Source organism: Natator depressus, chromosome 9 (assembly GCF_965152275.1).
Source record: "Natator depressus isolate rNatDep1 chromosome 9, rNatDep2.hap1, whole genome shotgun sequence".
Taxonomy (NCBI): domain Eukaryota; kingdom Metazoa; phylum Chordata; order Testudines; family Cheloniidae; genus Natator; species Natator depressus.
The window spans coordinates 42,907,499-42,931,384 of NC_134242.1; the positions used below are offsets into that span (position 1 = coordinate 42,907,499).

Genomic DNA, 23,886 nt, shown 5'->3' on the forward strand with positions numbered 1-23,886 from the left:
GGTTTTTTTTAATGTACTTTTATATGATTTTTTTCACAGCCCTAAAAAATACCTCCACAAAAGCCTCAAGACTGCTCAACTCCCCAAGGGACTTTGTGGTGGTTAGTTGTATGTGAGGTGCACCAGATGCCTGTCACAGGGCTGGTTCAGGGTCCTGTGCCTGAAAGGGTAAACCCTCTCCCTCCGTCAGGGAAGTTTAGGTAAAAAGGAACAGGACCCATGAAAGAACTGATGAAATGGAGAGGTTCTTTGTTAGGACAGCCTTGCAAAACCTGGGTAAGGGGTGTTTCTGGTCTTCTTTGGGATTGGCCTTGGTACACCTGGGAAAGAGAGCAGACTTATAAAGGAGGAAGCTCTCAGAGAGGAACAGACAGGCAGGCTGGGAAATGGGAGACCCGAGTGGCAGCACGCTGAGGCTCCTGGTTCAGTAGAAAGCCTGCAAAGCCTGAAGGGGGACAGGAGGAGGACTTGAAGCCCCAAAAAGAGCCAGGAAGGAACTGAGACACTCTCTCTGTGGGCAGCCTGAAATAGGTCCCTGGAAGGGACTAAGAGATGGGAACAGGACTTTGGTGGGGAGTTACTCAGAATGGGAAATAATTGAGCGAGTATTGAGTGAGGGGTTTATGTTGTGGGAAGCCCAAGAAAGAAATCCTGTAGACAGTGTGAGTACAGTGGTTGATGTATATATTTTGGATGTGGGACTTAGGTCCCCTGAAAGAGCTGCAATGGTGTGCAACCCGGCTGTAGGGCCAAGTCTTCAGAAGAAGGGGACCCCTGAACATTTAGAAGTGGCATTAGAGAGGCAGAAACTCTGCTTACTCACACCTGGGGGCTAGGGGGCGCTCTAACTGGTGGATGGCCCCATGACCTTGCCCCAGGTATGGTAAGTTTCCACCATACCTGTCCTGTTGCTATGCGCTGGGAAGGGACAAAGCTGGTAAAGTTCCACTCTAGGGTAATGGGAAGTGGGGTTGCAAATAGGGAGTCCTTTTCCCTGTCTTTTAAAGGCGTGTTATAATGTTTGGAGGCAGGGAGGTTCAGCCTATGTCTTGGAGCTTGTCTTCACGGCAGACTTAACTTGGGCTCAACCACGGGTTTGACCTTAACGTGATCCATGTTCACAATCTGCACGCCTCTGTCCATGCTACATGGAAAGGTAGCTACCGCTCTCTGAGCTATAGCTGATAGGGCAGACCCGGAGATCGCTGTTAAGGTATATTGCTATACCAAGGTACTTGTGAAGATGTGCGGTCACACCAGTCGAGACCTGTTGGTCCTCCAGTCACTTTCCATAGCTCTCTGACTGGAAGTGGACTTTAAGTGGCTCTTAGAGAGTTGGGGGGCTGACTGGGCTCTACCCTCACCACCACAGGCCTGTAGGGAAAAGAAGAAGAATATGGGAGAGGAAGGGACGTTCCCAGAGTTTTGCATCAATAACCTGGAATTTCCCAGGTACTAGTGTCTGGAAAATAAGGGGTACCATTGGTCCCTTGGCAGTCATGCATGGATGTGGGATTGGGGTGAGAACAGCAGTCAGAGTGTGGGTTTCCCCAGTAGGCAGAATGTTACAAATCAAACACCTTTGATCCAACTTAGAGAGGGAACGTAGGGACAGGAGCCAAGGGCCACTGAAAACGGGAAAGCAGAGGCACAGATCAGTGTTGTTGTGGCCAGGATCCCAGCCTGAAATTGGAGAAACTGAGGCATGACTTAGTGTCGCTTTGGCTCAGATCCCAGCTGAAAGTGGGAAAGCTGAGGAAGATAAGGAGTACTGCCCATGTATTCTTTAATTTCATACCCTGGGTAGTGCCCTCAAGATGAGTATTTTGCAATTTGCAGTCAGCTGCTGCCTCAGTCCTGGCCAGACCCAATTTATTGTTAACGGCAAAGTCTGAGATAGAGTCGTTGTTGTTGTGTGGGGCAATCCTTGAATCTCTGAAATAGGGTTTCTGTGAAAGGAAGAGAGTCAGATCTGAAAACTGATTTCAGTGCTTTGGTGAGGGGCATTGCATCTAGCATGAAAAAGAATCATTGTCTCCACAAAAGGCCACAGCTATCAATCCCAGTTATTGGGGTGAGTGGGATCTATCCCTAGGGCACATAACAGCATACCAGCTTGGGTCCTGTCAGGAAACCATTTCCTCCCACAGTTCCTAGAGTGAGCAGCTAAGCTGTCCCACAATACCCTGTGAATGTGAGCAGTGGCACAGTGCAGTATGGTGCTAGAAATCTTGGGATATGTGCCCAATTGCCTGTATTGTTTGTCGTAGCCGGGTACAGCACCAGTGTGGACATGAGGTGTGAGAGCACACTAATGTGGTCATGCTAGCATTGGTTAGGCTACCACGGGTTAGCTTACCCTGTGATTGCCTCACCTGTGCTTAGCATGCAATGAAGACACAGCCTTGATGTGTGCTGGTTCCTTGCAGCGGGGTTGGGGAGGCAACTGCTTTGCTTCTTCCTTTGGATGCAGGAGGAGTAGCAGAGAAAGTTAAGTCAGGGTTTCAAAGTTCCTAGACCCACAAAGTGCAGTGCCTGAGCTGGTGGCTGGGGCGGGATCCTGCTTCCTGCTGAGGGGAGACTTGTTTCTCTGTACGTTGGGTGCATCTCATGGGTGGAGTTGTAGTAGTTTGTGATGGCTCTGCCCATACCTTTGTGCAATTCCTTTGTCCAGTTTAACATCTTTGCAGGGTCCAGTATGGGATGGCGGGGGATGTACTCTCCATAGTGCTGCTGTATTAATTTAGGCTTTGTGTCTGCAGGAGGTAATCATTTGGGGAGCAGTGTTTGGAAACTATTTCTTTTTTCGTTTGGGTTTAGCCTCCTAATCTAAACTGGTTTTTCCTGATTGCTGACCTTTCCTGGAGCTGAGGCAACAGCTGCCCAACATGGATGAGTCCCAAGAAGGACACAACACTGGCTGTTGTTCAGCCCAGCCAGATTTGAATGCAAGGTACTTAGTTCACACCTTCCTGTATTACTAAGTCTAGGAGTCTTTGGGAAAGTTTGCACAATATTAAAAGTTGGGCTTTGGATTAGGGTTTTGTTTGGAAATACTGCTTAAAAAGCCTGTCAAAATATAGCAGAACAGAGAGATTACACTGAGCTGGCTTTTTGATAGTGCCAACACAGGACTACTTTAAACCATAAAAACTATAGCCTCAACTTGTGTAAATTGGCCTATCTCCATTGAAATCACTAGAGCTAGGGCAGTTTACACCAACTGAAGATCCGGCCTTTGACTTCAGAACATGGCTGTTGCAGTATCCTTAGGGGTTTGAAAACATCGCAGAGCACTGGCTGTTTCTGTCCTGTTGATGTTAATGAAAATTGTGTGGTTAAATGCTTGTGCACCAAAGCGAATATTATTTTACCTTTCAGTGGGGGTGTATTTTGATTTAGATTCATGGAGATTTCATTCCTAACACTCAGCCTTATTTTAGCATTCAGGGACCTATGCATATACCTCTAAAAACTGGTTCTCCTGATGCCAGTGGCAAAAATCTCTTTGAGTTCAGTTGACCTTTGGTCCAAGTCCTCAGCTGACATAAATAGTGTCAGCTCCTCCGGTTTCAATAAAACTATGGTGATTTATACCAACTGAAGATCTGGTCATATAGCTTTAGCCTGCTGCTGCTGGGGTGTATTTTATAATAGCAGTTGCACATTTGTGCATGCTAAGTATTTTTAAGATTGCAGAAAATGTCCAATAGGAGCCCTTGGTGTCATAAATTTCCAAAACATTCATATTTGGGGTTGAAATTTACCATAATTGGTCTCTGCCTGAAAGTGATTTGTTTTTCTTAAAGTTTGAGCAAAATCCTTTGAGCTATTTTTTTTTAGTTAAACAAATGTGAGAAAAATGCTTTTCCCTTCCAAAAAACAAAACAAAACAACCCGAAACACAATCTCACCACCCCTTTTTTTTTTACCCTGTATTGCTGCAAACCAGCTGTAGTTTGACATTTAAAGTATAGCATGTACATGGCACCCTGAGGATTAGTCACTCTGCTTGACTTGAAATACAAAATTGAGCCTTTGAAATCTGCAGCCTGCGCATGTGCAGTAGAACTGTCCTGTTCCATCAATAAGTGCACACCTCAGGAACTGAGCACTGTGCATGGTTTCCATTTACTGTGGTAGAGTCAAAGTCTGGCCGGGCACTTTCATCCACTCTCCTCCCACCCCGCAGTCTGTTCACAGTAGAGATGAAGAGACAGGAACAGGCATGTGACGGCCTGGCTGTTTCCTGTTCAGCAGGATTGTCATGGTGTTTGGAATGGACGTGGCCCTCAATGAGGGCCATGTGATATGCTTTAAATGAACGAAGTGTCTCAACGTTAAAATGTAAGGCAGTGATTAGAAAACAGTTCTACCAAGCTGGGAATGGTGCATATAAAGTGGAAGTACATGTATAGCTAGTAAGATGCTCAATTCCAAGAGCTGATCACAAGATACCAAGGTGCTCTGATACCATGATGATCAGTGACCTTACAGAAAAGTAGATGGTGTGACAAAGTTCCTCCTCTGCCTTGGTGGGTCCTGCGCTTATTGGCGGATTTTCTCGCCTCAGAGGTTCACAGCAGCCCTCAGTTTGGCCACTTTCATGGCTCAAATCTGCCATTCACTCAGTTAGCCTCATCACTGGCCAGCATGGGGAAAGGAAGAAGAACAATCCCCGCAGTCTCTGCTGATCCACCTAGTGGATCGGGGAACGGGCCAGAGACATTCCCTGCTGGTGGAACCCACAGTCCAGTTCAACTCCTTTGGTAGGGAGTTGTGGGGGGGGGGGGAGGATGGAGGGAACCCAGGCCCGCCCTCTACTCCAGGTTCCAGCCCAGGGTCCTGTCGATTGCAGCTGTCTACAGTGGCTCCTGTAACAGCTGTGTGACAGCTACAACTCCCAGGGCTACTTCCCCCATGGCCTCCTCCCAACCCCTTCTTTATTCTCACCACAGGACCTTCCTCCTGATGTCTGATGATGCTTGTACTTTTCAGTCTTCCAATAGTACACCTCACTCTCAACTTCTTGCTCCCAGCTCCTCGCACACATACCACAAACTGAAGTGAGCTCCTTTTTAAACCCAGGTGCACTGATTAGCCTGCTTTAATTGATTCTAACAGCTTCTTGATTGGCTGCAGGTGTTCTAATCAGCCTGTCTGCCTTAATTGTTTCTAGAAAGTTCCTGATTGTTCTGGAACCTTCCCTGTTACCTTACCCAGGGAAAAGGGACCTACTTAACCTGGGGCTAATATATGGGAGGTGTGCGAACAAAGACCGTGAAAAAGGTGGCCTGGGTCATCATTGAAAAGTACTACACCCGGCTAGGAATGACTTCCACACGAACAAAAGGGTGTGTGAAGAGAGTGCCATCATCCCTAGCAAGAAACTTCGCAACAAGATAGCTGGGTATGTCACCCATCTGATGAAGCGTATTCAGAGGGAGCTTGTCAGAGGTATCTCCATCAAACTGCAGGAAGAGGAGAGAGAGAGGAGGGATAACTATGTCCCTGAGGTCTCTGCCCTTGACCAGGAGATCACTGAAGTTGACCCAGATACTAGGGAAATGCTGAAGCTGCTGGACTTTGGCAGTCTGTCCAACCTGCAGGTCACGCAGCCCACTGTGGGAATGAACTTCAGAACACCAAGAGGAGCTATCTGAATCCATTGCTGTGCTGTCACTTTTCCAATAAACGTGGGAAACCAAAAAAAAAAAAAAATCAATCTCCCATAGCCATCTGGCCCGACCCTCTCACATAGGGTACGGAGATGAATCGCTATATTGCCAGCTCTGTAGCACTCCTATTGTCCCTCTCTCAAGTGCATTTTCAGAATGGTTTTTGTGGATTTTACTGATCAAAGGTCTGCTGGCTACTGCTCAGCTCCTCAGCATCCCCAGTCTCTGTCGAACAGCCTGACAGTGTACTGCCATGATGCGAGGGTAGCTCAAAGTCTCGTTGAAGGGGAATCTATATACTCAATGAACATGGTCACAGTGAATTTCAAAAATAGCTTTCAACAAATATTTTCTGATAAATGTTTCACATGGCTTTCCTGTGTCAGTGACTGTGCAGTATGCTTGCACCATGGTTGACTGACTGACAGACCATTTCAGTAGGACATTACAAACCATTGAGCAGCACTGAAGAATCCATGCCACAAGTGTAGCACAAGGCATGGTCTTTCCCTGTTCCACAGTGGTATACAAGATGGTACAGTAAATATGCAGCAGGTATAGAAAAAGCATATACACCATCTAGAGAGAATTTAATGGGTGCTAGTCACTGAAATGACATAACTGATCAATTTTCTTCCTTTCGTTTACCTCCGTAATTTGAAAAGAGTATCTTTATTTTAGTGACTGTTCACGATGGAGGAGATTTTTTTTTTAAGGGAAGCGTAGCCATCTCAGCTCTAGGAACAATCATGTGGTTGTGATGTCCTTATCAAACAGAACAGATTGCTGTGTTAGTAAGTCACCTGCCCAGCACTCTTGGCAGCTATGGATCTGAAATCTGATACGTATTCCTGAACCTGTCTCAGCAGTGTTAATGCAGTTTGCCACTCAGTGCTTTCTTCCCCCATCCGTATGCCTTACTGATGGAGACTGTGTTTTGCATTAAGATGTAATGGGATGAATTTATTATCATATTTCCAGCATTATTAAAGTCTTCAGGACAGTGCTAATCAGCTCTAATTAATCTCAGCACCAAGGAATGTAGAGTACAGAAAGCTTATATTAGAGTTCTATAATTGGGCTAAAGGTTCTCCCCCAAAGCTAATACTAAATAAGAGAGAGCTGCCAAGCTTGGTATATGATAACAATACTGACTTAAAAGTATCATTAGGAGACTAAGGATCATTTTGTTGATCTTTTAATGCTTTGTGTATTACATCAAGTTCTTAACTTTCAGGGTCTTTGTGCTGTTGCTTTTTTAAGGATGCCTTTTATATCCTTTCAGCTCTGAATCAGCAGACCTAATCATCAGCTTCCCGCAGCATTCATCCAGGGAGTTTACTGAGTGAGGAATTTCAGGAGAGCAGCTTCCCTTGGGGCTTCCTACGGCTTTCTTAAAGCTTTCTTAAGGAGACATTAGATTCTTCCAGATAGCTGCTTTGGTTCAAATCCTCTGGCCTTTTGCGTGGGCCTGTAAGGTGCATAACATACAGAAATATTATGTTTCAGTTTTACAGGATGGGCACGGAAGGGTTTTAGTTCCCAAACTCCATACACTGTGAATCTGAGCCCTTCCAGGGCTCTCAGAGCAGGGGTTCAGAACACCTCTGTGCAGAGGGGCTATGGGAGCTAAGGGGAAGAGTCCAGCATCCTGAGTAACAATAGCTTGGGGCTAAGGATGTTAGGTACAATTTTCAAAAGAGCCTAAGTCCTATTTTCAAAAGTGACTTAGTCACATAAGAACCTAAGTCCTATTGGCTTTCAATGAGTCTTCAAGCTTTTCTATACAAACACTTAGTGTGCAGCAAGTAGGGATGTAAATCTACCCCACACTAGCTGGCTGCACACTAACTGCATGGACATTGCTGCATGCACTAAAAGTTCCTTGATGCTTTTTGATCTACCCCACTTTGAAGTGGGCGGAGATTAAAGCCCACTATGGGATTTTTAATGCACAGTGGCAGGGTCCACATGGATGCTTACTGCGTGGCAGCTAGAGCGGGATAGATTTATACCCCAGCTTGCCACAAGCTAAGTGTTTGTATGGACAAGTCCTCGTGCTCCTAAGTAGTGCTGTGCAGCAAACACTTCTCTTGTCCCCCAAGAACTGTTGAGATTTTATAAAAAAAAAAAAATTCTCATCCCAAATGAGTACAAAAAGTCAAAATTTTAAACTTTTTTGCAAATCAATAATTCCCAAAACATTTAAGTTCTTGTCAATTGAAATGTTTAATTTCAATAATTTCCAAGCTTTTTGTTTCAATTTCAATTTTTTAATTTTATTTTACCTTTTTAGTATAGTCTAGACAATTTCAAAACAATCATTTCAGACAGAAAAAACAAAACTTTTCATTTTGAAAATGCAGTAATGAGTTCTTTCAACAGTTTCAAAATCTTTATTTCACTTTTTTTTTTTTCAATTTGAGGGAGTCCTCAAAACCAGTTCTTTCCTGGAAATGGTTTTGGTTTCAATGAACCAGCATTTTCTGATGGAAAAACATTGGAAAATTCCCAACCAGGTCTACTCCTATGTCACTTAGATACTTTGGAAAATGTTACCCACCCCTCATTCCTCAACCCTGCTTGCATTTACCTGTGTGCACTGCTGATTTTCTTGGCATCAGTGTGAAGAATTGGCCCATAGTGCTAAGTTAGTCATGTTGTCCATGAAATATATGTAATCCATGTGCGTGGGGGTGGAAAACAGTTGTATTTTCTAAAATGATGGTAGTCACGTAATGGACTTTGACTTTAAATGAGCAACAAACAAACATATTCCTGCAGACATACTTCTATATAGTGTGCACTTTTTATGTTTTCCATATTCATATTCATGCACTAATTAGTCTGTAAAAGCCAAACAAGCAGAAATACTAACAAGTATTGCTCTCGTTGGGCCTGATTCTCCAAATGGATCCAAATGCAAAGCATCCCACTTGAAATCTGTGCATATGGTTCCCTTTGGAGAATTGGAGTCCTATTCTTTCGTTATTTGTCAGAGATCAAATGTTAGTTACACAGGGTGGGATTTCGAAAAGTGTGTAAATGAATTAGAAGCAAAAGTCTTATTGCCTTTTGGCCAACAGTGGGTATGTCTACATCGCAAAGAGAAACCTGTGGTGCCAAGTCTCAGACCCTGGGTCAACTGACTTGCGTTGGTGAGGCTCGGACTACAGGGCTAAGTGTAGATGTTCTCACTCAGGCTGGAGCCTCGGCTCTGAAGCCCAGCAAGGGGTAAGGTCTCAGAGCCTGGGCTCCAGCCTGAGTGGGAATTTTTACACTGCTACTTTTAGCCCTGCAGCCCAAGCCAGAGTGAACTGACCTCGGCTCTGAGACTTGGTGCCCAAATTTTTCCTGGCAGGATTGACATACCCTTGGGCACTTTTGAAAATCCCTATTAACTGTAGTTAGTGACACAAATCTTCTTTTTTAATCTTTCTTTTTATTCACTTGCTGTACTTTTAAAGTTAAACCATATTTATATTTCTCAAACAAAGTATGTATTGAAAGGTTTCAGAGTAGCAGCCGTGTTAGTCTGTATTCGCAAAAAGAAAAGGAGTACTTGTGGCACCTTAGAGACTAACCAATTTATTTGAGCATAAGCTTTTGTGAGCTCACGAAAGCTTATGCTCAAATAAATTGGTTAGTCTCTAAGGTGCCACAAGTAATCCTTTTCTTTTTATGTATTGAAAAGAATGCAGATGTTAAAGATATCTGTCTTAAGGGTGTATCCTGCTGTCCACCACCATAGTAGCTAAGTACCTTCTGTCACAATTTCAGGCCAACTGCACCTGTATTCCTTCTCATGGTCCCTCAAGGGCACCCACGGTAGTTTCTGGCTTCCAGCTGTCTCCTGTCTTGTGCAGAAGCCTGCGTCTTGCTCCCTTCAGAGCAGGATTTTAAGGCCACACAGCTCCCTGAATTTACACTGTGGTGGCCCCCGCAAACCTGGCAACCTAAATGCTCATCTGCATTTTGCTTTCTCCCCAGAGGCTGTGACCACTGTATTGCCCACAGTTATAAGTTAACACAAGCACAGTTTTTCTTAGGTGAAAGTATATTTAAAACCTACATACATGCTAATAAACTTACGAGAGGTCATCCTAACTCCAATCTCAGGCTCTGAGAGGGATCTGGTTTTGAAAACCTACAACTGGGTTTTGCTCCTGGCTACAAGTTCGTGACTGTCTCAAAGTCAGAACCAGAACCCAAGCTGGGCAATTTGGCTGTCTCCTTATACTGCTTGAGCCTTTTATCTCCAGCGTAAATCCACAGACAATGACCCAGTCCTCCTCATGTAGCTGGAAAATGCTGGGTTTTTGCATAACTAGATGTGGGGACTTTGCATTCACCTGTCCCTAGGTATACCCCAGGAAATCCACTTCACATATATTTTCCCCAAAGTCCATTCTTGTCTGGAACATTTTCAATATAGTCCTTTGAACTCCCAGCGCTCACTTCACATCTCTCCCCTAGAGAGGTTACATGCGATCCTGGACCACAATATTACATAAACTTTACATTTTATACAACAGAGCCCAAAGGTACTTAATCTTAATTCAACAAAGTCTCCCAAGGATATGCAGGAAATTGCCATATCTATCACACCTTCCAAGTACAATCAATCGCAATAGCCAAGTCCCTGATGGAGTCTCTGGCACTTCTCCCTTTTGAGGTCAAAACTCTGCTTGGGAAACAGTGGTGTTGGGTTTTGTTTTTTTTTAAGTATTTGTATTAATTTCATTTTTTTTTGTTGGGGGTAAGATTAGGAAAGAGGAGTCACTGTTGTGAGTGTCTTTTTTTTTTTTTTTTTTAATGGTGGAAAGGTTTTTTTGAAAAGGGAAGATTCTGCAATATTTCCTAACGTTGGTCACACTCAGGATTTGCCTGATTTCCAGAAGTTTTTTATTTTTACATTTTTTTTTGTTAATTCCTAAAACCACTCATTTTAGGCAGTTTTTCTTCTAGGGACTTTCTTAACCTTTTCAATTTACTTAAAAATTGCACACTTGAGAGAGGGACTGTGTCTCTCTTTTTTTTTTAAAATGTTTTGTGTCTGCACCAGTATTTTCTCTTTGTGTTCAGTTATTCCTCTTTTCTCTGTCCCTTCTTGCTTTTCCTCTGGAAAATATATATTTTATGAATCACCAAGATATTTATATCTATATTCTATCACCATTCCTTTTATTGACCTTAATGGTGTCTGCTATCGCTATGAATACAATACATAACCCGTGAATATCCATCATGACTGTATATAGTGCAAATTCCATAATCAGGAATACTGAACTTGCATAAAGTACACATAAAAGGATTAAAACAAATTCAGACGGATCTCATCCAGAAGAACCTGTATTTTTATGCAAAATTTAATGAGCTACTTTCTCTGTGGTTGCAAAGCAAAATATGACTTCAGTTCTGTTGCATTGTAAGGCAGGGCCGAATTTGGCCCTCAATATTTAAAGTTACATTTGATTTAAATAAAACTCCCCCAAATTATTATTTTATTAGTAAGGAGGCTTCTCAGTATAAGGCTGGGAATAAAAATGGGCTGTTTTATTTGTATTACAGTAGCACCTATGGGCCACATAACTTCTACTTCAGCCTGGCAGAATTTGACACACACATTTCACACTTCTGGGCTGACACTTTGTGTTCTGTGGTTTCCAGCGGATATGCTGCTCCTTTAAATGTAGTGGGTTTAAGGTATCACTGTGCTATGATTTAGCTCTTAATATTTTAGTTCAGGTGATTTTTGTGCCTGTTGTGTGTGGTGTTCTGGCTTCTTGTGATTTTTAGTGTTTTATCATGATACTCAGCATCGACCAGCGATGGAATAACTGACAAGCTTTTAACAGTGATATGACATAGAATGGGAGCACATGACACTGTGAAGTTATTCAGATCTGGCTGACACTGACATATAGAAAATTAGAGCCCTTAAGGTGCTAACTCAGTTTCAATGTTTCATTTCTTATGGGTTTTGTCTGATGTAGGACAATCCACCTAGGTTGCTAATTTGACTGTAAGAAAAAGCATTTTCTTTTACTTGTATGGTATATATCTAGAAAGTAGTTTTAATTCTTCTATTTCTGGTTTTGTTTTTGTTTTCCAAAAGAATCGGATTTGCAGATCTGCCAGCACAGAGCACCAACCTGTTGCACTAAAAAGATGGAAGAAAACTACCAGACAGCTGTTCGGAGAGAGAGGACTCAAAACATCCAGGCCTTGAACTTTGAACTGAAATATATGATAGTTGGTCATATCACAGCTTTTCAAGGTAGGAAACACATGAAACTTCATGATCCCCACGAAATAAGCATGCTAATGTTGTAGAAGTTATATAATTTTTACTATATAATTTCAGGCAAGGTTCTCTCACTTGTGTTTTTATCATTTCTGCTAGACGTTGAGTCATGGTTTGTGCCTCAGCATTCTGTGGCCTTGATTCAGGAAGACATCCCTCTTCAGGAGAGCACCTGGGCATGTGTTACTTTATGCGCATGTTTAAATTCTCTACTAATTAGACATGGATTTAAGCAAATGCCTAAATGTTTAACTGAACTTGGGCCTACCTTCTAGGCTTGAAAAAGACTCAGACTCGTATTTTCAAAGGCACAAATGGTAGATGGACACTAAGACCTGAAAAAGAGCTCTCTAGCTCAAAGGCTTGTGTCTGTCAAGACATAGGTCCAGTAAAAGATATTGCCTCACCCACTTTGTCGCTCTAATATCCTGGGACCTACACGGCTACAACAACCCTGCAAACATTTGTATCTACATTCTCCCATTCAATGTCAAGGAACAGAAAGTAGAATAAAATGTTTTTCTTCCTGATCCCTGATATAGTTCACAGAGAGAACTATCATCTGACTAGCACCTTAAAATGTTTCACAAACTATTGAGTCACTTGAAGCCTGACTCCTTTTTGAAGAGTTGTGGCACCCAGTTAAATGTGAGTGCATGAAGGAATAGACATTTGAAAGATTATGCTCTGAGAGGAGTGACTGTTCTCTTAATAACAAGTAGAATTGTCTTTCATCTGGAGATTGCTATATTCGGGCTGGTGTCTTCTGGTCACAGTATTACTCAAGAAAATCAAATGCTTGTATAGGACTTTATATTGCAAAGTGCTGAACGCTCTGTCGGCAGTCCAGCAAAGAACTTACGCACAGGCTTAACTTTAAATGTGTGAGTGGTCCTATTGATTTCTGTGGGACTACTTGTGCTTACAAAGCACTTCAATACAGACTTCTTTTTTGTATCTGGGCCTGAGTGCTCAGCACCTTGCAGGATTAAGCCTTAAAATATGCTAAACTGGACCAGGATTCATTTGATTAATAGAATGCGCATCATCCTGTATACTCAGTGTTATCAGCAGATTTGTAGATCTCTTGTCTAGATGCTGCCTTTGGGGGGAAAAAAGATGACTTAAAATAAATAGAAATTAGTAAATGGTTTAAAGCAGTGTGTTTCAACCTGTGGTCCATGAACTCTGGGGTCAACAGACTATCTAAGATTTCCTAAGGGATCCACACTCCATGCAAAATTTTTGAGGAGTCCTTAAATGAAAAAAGGTTGAAAACTACTGGCTTAAAGTATGACCATAACAAATGCTGAAAGTTTAAGAAGACAGTCAAATTACAAACTAAAAGTTTTGCTTTTACTTTTGGATGTTACAAGCTGGAGGGAGGTGAGAGCAGGAGGGGGACAGCATGAGAGACATGGCATTTGCTTTATTTCACAGTTAGTCTTGGAAAATGCTTCAATATTCCACATGGCTTTAAAATCCGGTAGCAAGGCCCTTTCGAGCAGCACTGTGGTAAAGCTGGGAAATACACTGGCATTGTTGAATGCTGGTGAGTGATTGATTCAAGTGATCTTTCAGTATCGTTATAGAATAAAGATACGGTCAGAATAGATTAACCTCTCAACCCCTTAGGTCAAGCCAGCAGTTTTATTCCTTGATGCTGATGAAGACTTCGGAGGAAAGTCTTTGGACATTTCAAGTAGCTTAAATTTCCAGTCGTTTCTTAGAAATGGGCAAATAGGTTGTTTATTGTAAGTTATGGACTGTCTTCTGTCTAGGTTAGGTGAGAACTTTTGATAATGTAACTTTGCTTTGTTGCACTGAGAGCTTCATGTGTTCTTTAGGCTTTCCTTTGCACAAAACCAAAGTTCCTTTCTTCATGTGACATTCTGTTGCTAAGAGTGGTATGATACAGGACACTTACCAAGAGTGAGATCTTTGTATTGAATTAGTTCAGTCCTTTTTGTCCATTTTGTTTTGCTGCTGTTTTACATTATTATAAAAAGTCATGGCTGCAAATACGTGAATCAACTTAGTCTCAACAAACCTTGTTTTAAAGGGCCTCAGGTCTTCCTTAGCCTTGGTGCTGCAGAAGCAATACAGCATCATTCAAAAGTGAGTTGCCACTTCTCCAGTTGCTTATTTTTGAGGGTGTCTGCTGTCTGTGAAATTTTCTTTGCCTCCTTGAATGTTTTACAAGATCTTCCCCTTTTAGAGGGCAGCTCGCTAGTAGACCTTGTTGCCTACTCTTGGGAAACATATGCTCAGATGCTTTTATAGACTCCCACAATTCAAAACCATTGTATTACACACACTTTGTGAGTGTGTGATCCTTAAAACTACAATACAGCTTTTAGGATGGGATTTTCAAAAGGGCTCAGTGTTGGCCGAACTCTGCTCCTGTTGGAGTCCGTGGAAACTGGACTTTAATGCGAGACTAGTTCGGCCAGTGCTGAGCACGCATGAGAATTGGACCCAAAAGCGATGCACTGGGTTAAAACGATACATGAATTTTTAAAAACCCTCCCATTTGGGCAATGTTGTTTCTCATTTTCCTGTGTGGAGGCCAAATCCCATTTACTTAGTTGGGGCCATAATTGGGTTCTGAGAGTATTCGTGGGAAGGCTTGGATATTTGATTAGAGAGGAGATTTTGATGCAAGCAAGGCAATATGAAGAGGGTTCAACTGAATACTCTCCCTGACATGCATGTGAACCCCAAAAGGTTGTATCTATTTTGGACTGAGGAGACTTCATTTTATTTTTATTAAAAAAAAAAAACACACAGACACACACAGGTATTTGAATTATTCTGCAGTCAAAGCTGAACTAAACTATTTTTAACAGCTGCCTAAGTCACGCAACATGATTAGTGTGTAAAACTCAATTAAATGTATTACATCTGTGGACAGACTTGTTATTTTTGGATTAGTGCCCAGTTCAGACACATGGACAGCTTTAGCACTACTGCTGAATCCCTTTTTTTTTCTTTAAATTTTGCAATCTGAGCAAACCCGTGCTAGTGCAAACACTTAATAAATCAAACTTTCACATTCTGCAAACGTCTGAGCTTGTGTTTCTGCCTCTCATGTTGTTGCTGTAATACCTGAGTGGAATAGGAAAAGGGACCACTTGGCCTTGGCTACAGGTCTGGCAGGCACCTTTCCTGGTAATGTTGGGGATGGATGGATGCTGGTAGGCTGATGTCAACTAGCCAATTGGATCATGAGAGACACCACCAGCAATTGGATTCTACGGTGATGAAAGAGACAGACACTCTGTCATCTGAATCAGGCCCTGAGTATCTGAGATGATGCAAAATCAAGAAGTCGTTCTGTATATGACATATTGTAAAGGTTTCATGGGAAAATTCTTGGATTTACTATTATTTAACATGTTATATCATGGAAAAGTCTAAAAGCCATAACCACTGTGCAGACATATTGTTAATGATGGTCCCAGCCACAGTCCCTGGCTTATAGTCTAAAAGAGAAGATGTAGATGGGACAAGCAAGTGGGCCAGGGTGCAGAAAACAGTGTAACAAATAACTAGAATATAGAATGTTTACAGGTCTTAGTCAGCCGGGTATAGTGATCACAGTATGTCAACTTCCTAGCCACTATCAGGTTGTACTTTACCATATGCTGTATGGGAAAGTTCAAACTGTCCCATCCCTCAACCCGACTGTCCAGAAGATCCTCTGTCCCCAGCCTGGGATGACCAACTAATCCTTTTTTTACTTTTAAATTGAACAGAATCTAAAATGCAACCTTATCACTAACAAAGCCTTTCATTCTTTAATTCATTTTGAGAACAGAATATTCTTCCTTGAGCTAAGCATTCTTTTCTTAAAACTTTCTGCTTGCAAATAAACAGCTGAATTGCTGTAGGTTAGAGTGCAACAGGTTAATTTTGCTTGTGGTGATACTACACATTATTTGACACCTTCCCGGCCAGCCACTCCCTGCACTCCTCGTGGGGAGAGTTTCAAACAAGAGGACTTGGGTTCATTGTTAATGGATTAAAAGCCATGCGAGTGTGGAGACTGAAAGTTGCTGTCAGAAGAGGTATCATAGTCTGACAATAAAGCTTTGTTGTGTGCAGACAGCAGAGAGAAACCTGCCCTCCATCCTCAGTGCCTTTTCAATGGAGCACTAACAGGTGCTCTGTATGAGGCCACAGAAGGTTGGCTCTGCTCCTGTCATCTTATGGTGAGGCTAATTTGTGGTAATGAGAATCCAACTGCTAGTAATTTATTCATTTGGCTGATGATCTCTGGGGAGAGGTGGGACAATGTACTTTGAAACCTATGCCAATTTTCAGCCCCCAAATTAGCAGGTGTTAGAGCTGCCAGAAAATGCTTTGTAGAAGTTTGACTGTTTCTGACAAATTTGGTTTCTCACTGGTGTATTTCTCTCATAATTTATTTACTTTTCACAACAGACTACAGGAAATAGATGTTCGTGGGTGCTGAATAAAACACTGTTGTGTGAACAACAGGATATTGGCCATAAAGCAACGTTTTAATTCTGTGGGTCATAGAATCAAAGCAGCCCTACTACGTAACATTTGGGTTCCCCCCTCCAGATTTTGCGTGTTCCCATTAGGGCTCAGTTGTCCTATCAGACACAGCTGTAAGGAAGGAGCCGTTTGAGTCAACGAGTGTAGTTCTTCCCATGGTGCCCTGACATATGGGGATTTCACAGCTGGTGCCATTCCCTGGCCCTTCCTCCCCTTCACCCTTGAGGTGTCTGGAGGGGCTGTGAGGATGGCTTGCCCTGAACAAGGTAGAGAAATGCAAGATGGAGCGATTCCCTTTTACTGTTGTATTGTTAATAATAAGAGTGCCTAGATTCCTCACTGAGACTATATGCATATTAAGGGACACTCCCCCTTCCCCCCTCACCCAATTGTGTGATCTAAACAGGCAATAAGTGGGAGGGAAAATGGAGGCACAGACAGGTGGAGTGAGAGGTGGAGCCAGGCTCAGACCTAAGGACTCCTCACTACCAGGCTAGCGATCTGCCCACTAGACCGATCTGCCCACTAGACCACTCTGCCTCCCACTTTATGACCCCACTACAAAAGCCAGGTCCAGTCTGGCTTTTTCTCAGTGCAGACAGTAAAATGACTGACAGTGCAGTAATCAATGGGCGCTGGATCTTCATGTCACTGGCGTCCCTGCCTGCATGACATCTGGCGTCCTAAGAAAGAAGTAATGTAACTAGCCAGCACCGCCAGCCTCCTGGCTGGCCTATGAAATGAGCATTCTGCATATGAATTTGCTGAGTCACAGGGCTGCTGACACATATCTTACTGAACTTGGAAATATTTGCTTGAAATGTGGGCGACTGGTTAGCAAAGCTGACATGCAATGAAATTTACAAAACAAAAAAAAACTTGGCTGCAGAAATACATTCTGGTTTGTAGTTAATTACTATATGAAATGTAGGCACAGTGTGGTGAATGGATGGCATCCAAAATCAATGAGCTATTTAAAAAAAAAATCCTGCCTGTGGATTATTTACTGCTGGATAACAGAGAAGTAGGAGTCTTGTTTTTAAATAGTTTTTTTGTTATCTCATAATACTTGGTCTTTTATCCGGACAAACTGTTACACACCCCTTTCCACATGCATGACCCTGCTAAGTAGAGTCCTGTACTCTACTGACCTACTTTGCTGAAAGTTAGCCAAGGTGTATAATTTTGTTTTGGCTTGTTGAACAAAGGACTCCCTACAAAGAGAGACCCGGGAAAGGCTCCCTTGGAGTATTTCTCTTCCCCTCCTGCACATGGTTCAATCCCATTCAAATGGGCCAAATGATCTCTGTTTGTAGCTGTGAAAGTTCTGATTTCAGAAAAATATATTTGTCTAAAAGGAAGATTGGAATATCCCTTTTAGCCGTGGCATCTTATGCATGATGAGCATACGTAGTCTTTTGTCTCCTGTTGGTTTTGTGTTGTGTTCATGTTTACCAGTTGGGATGGCACTATATCTTCACAGGTATAAGATACATTTACTTACATCAAGCTCCATCATATTGCCACTGCTGTCTGTTTTATTATTAATAATAATAACACCTAGCTCTTTATAGCACTTTTAATTCATAGCTCTCCCTTGACAAATATTAGTATCATTTCCCCATTTTACAGATGAGGAGATAGGGAAACTGAGAGATGAAGTAACTTTCCCAGGGTCACCTGGAAAGTCAGTAGCAGAGCCAAGAATAGATTCTAGGTCTCCTGAGTCCCAGTCTTGTCCATCATGAGAGGCAGTGTAGAACAATGGATTAGACACTGGCTTGGGATTCTGAATGAAGGATCATCTTTGTTGAAGTTATTCATCTTCAGCGTTATGACGGGGTACCCCTCCTTTCTTCATTTCCTCCATTGGCTCCCTCTCACTCTGTGCATCAGGAAACAGACCGAGAATACATAAGCATTATGAACTTCCCATTACTGCTTCACTAACACTTTCAAGTTAGTCTACATATGGAGAGTAAAAGTTCAGACTTCTTTCTGATCAGTGTCCTTTTCTCAGCAACATATTGAATTATACCTTGCAGTGTCTAATATTCCCTGAAGTTCTAACCTTTTTATATTCTGAACATGTAAAATTAAAAAACCTTTGAGCTGTGCCAGGGAGCATGAATAAATATTAGCATCACATTGTGAACGAACGATTATTGAGCTTGCCCTGCAGTGTGCATCTTGTGTATACTTGACCTCCAAACTCTTCAAATGGAATGAGGTGTTTGTTTGGCTGTGGAATGCAATAGGGTTATTTTCTTGGAGCCAATGCAATACAGTACATTGTCAGAAGTTGTATGTGACTCTCTTTCTGAGTTTTTAAATTCAAACTGACAGGTTTTCATATGAAAAACAATTGTAACTTCTGATGCCATAGAAGAAAAAGTGTGGCTTGTCTACTCTGTGTTGCCTATTTTACAAAGGATGTTGTGTCAGTGTGGTAATTTACTACACACAAATGAATACAAGGAAAGTGTTTTAAACAGTGCATCCTGCACTACTGAATGTAGTGCTATAAATCTTCAAGTAATGGGGGAGGGGGGAAAGGGGAAATCGACAAAACTATAGTCCAGTACAGAGCAATAACATGTATTTAGAAGGCTTATATGTAGGCCAAACTGGTAGAATTTAATATTTCGTACGGCTTGGATGGTATTTTTTATTTATTTTTTTTTTTTTTAAAAAAGAATAAATTAATGCTACAAGTTAACACTCAGCCAGTCAGGTTATGTGTTGATAGTCCAGATCCAGAGAGCAGTGGTATTTCCAGAGCTCTCCTACAGTGGCTGGTAGAACTTTTATGTTTGGATAAAACAAATGAGCCTGGCTTTCCAACAAGGCATGCTTCTCCTGCAGTTTGGCCACTCATTTTCTACATGATTCAGCACAAGACTCCCTACGTATTTTAGCATGCAGTAAGGCTATCCTAACTAGGGTGACCAGATAGCCAGTGTGAAAAATTGGGACGAGGGTGCGGGGTAATAGGAACCTATATAGGAAAAAGCCTCAAATATCGGGACTGTCCTTTATAAAACCGGGACATCTGGTCACCCTAATCCTAACTGTGGCTAGAAGGTCACTTGTATTGCTGAGGTCCTGATCTTCTCTTGTGAATATGAAATTGAAACAAATTTTGGGAAATCCATGAGCACATATGTAAAGTGGAGGGAGGGCAGAGATCCTCAACTGATGTAAATTATCATAGCTCCACTGACTTTACTTATACCAGTTCTGAATTAGGCCCAACAAGCAGGACAAATGCCTGTATTAGTCATACCTGCTTCTTTTTGCTTTTCTAATTTATTTTCCCCAGGCTTCTAGCAGCTGGAAATCAGGTTCTCTTTTTAATTTTTCATTTACTACTTTCTAATTTTATGACTTTTTTAAACCTTTTTTCCCCTGAAGTTGTTGCCAGTCTGAAGAAGTTTTCTAGAATCTATCTAACAAATTCTACTTAATTTAAAAAACCCAGAAAACATCACCAAGTCTTCTCTTTTCTAATATGAACAATGACAGCTTTCCTAATAGTTCATGTCCGAGTGGGATCGAATGTATCACATTATCATCACCATACTGTCTCTTACTATGAAAAAGTTCCTCTTGAGTCAACCGTAAACATAAAATGGCACTGCAGGCAACTAGCGGCTTACATCCCAAAATGTATAGGATGATTAATTTGTAGAAATAGAACATTATAAAACTGCATGAAAAGTGATATTTTGAGTTAAACCAAGGAACATTCATAAAGTCAATTTTTTCATGTGATGCCTCAAAATAGTCTTTCACAGTAATATGTGCTTGGAAAGAAAGTATCTTGATCAGTTGAATAACTGTCAGGAGACCTGTGTTCTGTGTCTGACTCTATACCCCTGAGTTGCTGTATGACCTTAGACAAGAGCCTTTACCTTTCTGCCTCCATTTCCCCATCTGGACAATGGGGATAAAGATACCCCAATGCTTTGAGCTCTGTGGAGGAAAAACACGACACGACAGTTAAATATTATCAAGATGTCTCTTGGAACTTAAAGATCTAGATAGAGCAGGTGAGTAAGGATGTGCAATAAGGAAAGCATGATGACATCTTGTGGATGTGTAACCATCAGCTCAAGCTCACCATGGCTAAGAAAGAGTTCTTAAGTTTTCCCTCTACACCCTCCCCCAGCTCCTTTTTTGATCACTATGGACAATACCACCATCTTGGCCTGATGCTCAGCCCAGTAACCTGAGAGACTTCTTTGACTCTGAGCCCTCTCTAGGTCCTCACGTCCAGATTATGTCCAAATATTTCTGCTCTGTAATCATTGCATGCCTAAGATGCGACCTTTCCTATCCATTCACACAGCTAAAACTCTCGTCCAGGCTCTCACCTTGCGTCTTGATTTCTGCAACATCCTTTTCTCTGCCATAACAGATGCAGTCTTGCCCATCTCATATCCCTTCAGAACGGTGCTGCAAAGATCATTTCACTAGCCTGTTGTTTTCACCATGTCACCCATCTCTCAGAATCTTTGCACTGGCTCCCATTTCTTTATCAAACATAAGCTGCTTGTCTTCATTTTCAAGCCCTTCATGGTCTGTCCCCAGCCTACCTATCCTTTCTCATTCGCTATTGAAATGTTGACTCCTGATTCAGTTTGGCCATGATGATGCCACCCTCCACTGCCCACTGGTTAAATTTTCAAACAAGCACTTTTGTGTTTTCTCCTATGCTGCCTCTCACATTTGGGAGGCGTGCCCCATAAACATCTGGAAAGCTACCTCACTGTCGTCCTTCAGATCCCTCTTATAACTCTCATCTGCCTTGATGCCTACAAAACACTTGATACTGGTTTTGGTGCAAGTGTAGGGTGACCAGATGTCCTGATTTTAAAGGGACGGTCAAGATATTAGGGGCTTTGCCTTATAAAGGCGCCTATTACACCCCACCCCCGTTCCGATTTTTTACACTTGCTATCTGATCACCCTATATGGGTGTGCTGACACCAGTGCTGGTCATGCTGACCAATCTCATTGTTTCCTTATACTCCCCTTTTGTATCTGCCCATTGTCTTGTATTACACTTGGATTGTAAGCTCTTTAGTGCAGGGACCGTCTTTTTGTTCAGTGTTTGTACAGCACCTAACAGAATGGGGTCCTGGCCCATGACTATCCTAGTTGTTATGGTAATACTAATGCTAGTAATAATAGTTGTTAGCCTTGGTATTTTGTCTTCTGAGTTTTGTGGGTTTTCTGGATGTACTAGGAGAGCGCTTTTTTTTTCCCTTTGGCATTTTGTTATATTGACTGTGTGATTAAGATATATATATTTTTTAAAAATTGAAAAATCAAGAGGGGTAAAGGGAGGAAAAGGTATCCTAAAAATTCAGCTGATTTTCAGATAAGCATTCAAAATAGAGGCCTTAGATGAAAAATTGAACAAAAACCTAATGGGAACACTTAATCCTAGCTCTTGATTATAAATCACTGTCTTGCAAACCAGGTCCACTGACATAAATCATGTCCAAAGAAGTCATTACATGATCACTAAAACTGGTAACTGACTGCATTGCAAACATAATTTGTTTCCTTTTAAATGTAGAGAAGACCCTTGTATCAGGTCTTATAATTAATTACATTGAAATAGGCTTATCTCAGCCAATCAGGGTACAGGGATGCTGTAGCAGTACTAGTGGATAATAGTACAGTGAGTCCTCTGTTACACAGTTTCATGAATCCTGTGTGCAAGTCTGCTTTGTGTCATCACTATGTGGTTATTTTTCAACTGTATGGTTTGCAGATCCCTGTACTCTGGATGACTGACAACCATTGTAAGCCAAGCAGAATCCAGGGACTTACATAATAATTGCACTGCTATTTCTATAAAAATATTTCTCCTCTGATTACTAGAAATGTACTGATTGGACTCCTATACTGAGAGCTTTTGATTTTTAGAACATCTATGCGTATTGGTAGGCTTCTTTTAAATAGTCTAAATATAAGTATTTAGAAAGTACTCATTTAGGATCAGGAAACTTAATAGATGATTTGGTGACCTTGATTTTTAAAATTACATGTCAAAAGGTAAAACCTAATTACATTACATTACAAACTAATTTTGGTTTAAAGCCAAAACAAATAAGAAAAGATCAATTTAACCCATGTAGCCATCTGATTGTTCTTGGGCTTCCTTAGTCTGTCTGCCTGACTCCATATGTTGGTTCTCATCTGATACCTAGATTGTAAGCAATTTGGTACAGGGACTCTCTTCATTATCTACTTATCCGGTGCCTAACAAAATGGGGATGGGAGTGGGACGTTTGCATGCTACTGCAGAACAACTAATATGTGATGTAATGTGTCATGTATTTTTTCATTTTAAATGTTCGGGTTTCCCTATTTCAGCCACCTATCATCACAATTACCATCTTGATTCATATTTCTGTGGGAAAACAGGAAAGAGTTAAGACTTGAAATCTGCTGAGTGCTAAATTTGCAGAACAATTTAATGGGGATCTATTGATTAGTGTGTGTGCCAACATTTTTAATGTAACTGGCTTTAAATGACTGCAATGCATTTCTTCAACACCATGAAAGTGCCTTGGCTGGTCATTGCCTCCTCCCTAGTGTGTGAATGTAGAATGGAGGATTAAGTCGATAGATAATTGATGGATAAGTCCCAAAAGAAGGGAAGCATAAAGATAAATGAGCAAACTGTCTATTCATAAAAAGAAAATGTAGAAAAACCTACAAAGAGCAGAGCAAGCAAATAAGATTGAGGGCTTGTCTACGTGGGGAAATTGACTGGAATAGCTATTGCGAAGTAGGATAATCTGGAACAGTTCCCTGAATGGACATTCTATTCTGGAATAATTAATGCACTTTCAAAGCAGGTCAAAAATTTCTTCTAGAATAGTGTTTTTCTACATGGGAAGATAGTCTGGTCACTTTCCTCTTGTAGACCAGCCCTAAAACCTGTGGACTTCACTGGGATACTAGCAAGTGCTTGCTGAATTGGGGCCTTGGCAAACAAAGAACTTGTTCCTGAATGCTTTTATGAGTACATTAATAATAATAGGCCTAGTTTGCAATCGGCCTAATCGAAGTTTGTGTTCTGGTTGAAGACCTTAGGCCTGGCAGGATTTTAGTAGAGTCCAATTTTGATAATTGGAAAAAATCTCCTCCATGCCAAAGGTAGATAATTCATCCCAATAATGGAAACTGTGGGAAAAAATTTAAAAACAGGGCTTTAGGCAGCTGCCAAAGACAACCTGCAATATATGACTAATATTTTAATGATGATTCAGGATTAAATCCCCTTCCCTACCTCCTAAAGAATGATGAATTGGTAACTTGGTTTTGTTGTTTTATTAGTCTGTTATGAAATTGAAA

General features: G+C 41.6%; 1 protein-coding gene and 1 pseudogene across 3 annotated transcripts in view; both read left to right on the forward strand.

Annotated features, from left to right (window-relative positions):
• Positions 1-23,886, forward strand: part of LOC141994034 (glypican-5-like) — a 596,673-nt gene that overhangs the window by 28,851 nt on the left and 543,936 nt on the right. For all 3 annotated transcript variants that reach the window (XM_074963988.1, XM_074963987.1, XM_074963989.1), the window contains exon 2: positions 11,797-11,958. In XM_074963988.1, the coding sequence (XP_074820089.1) occupies positions 11,797-11,958 (162 nt within the window). The remainder of the gene's footprint in view (positions 1-11,796; positions 11,959-23,886) is intronic.
• Positions 5,242-5,721, forward strand: LOC141993453 (small ribosomal subunit protein eS17-like; annotated as a pseudogene).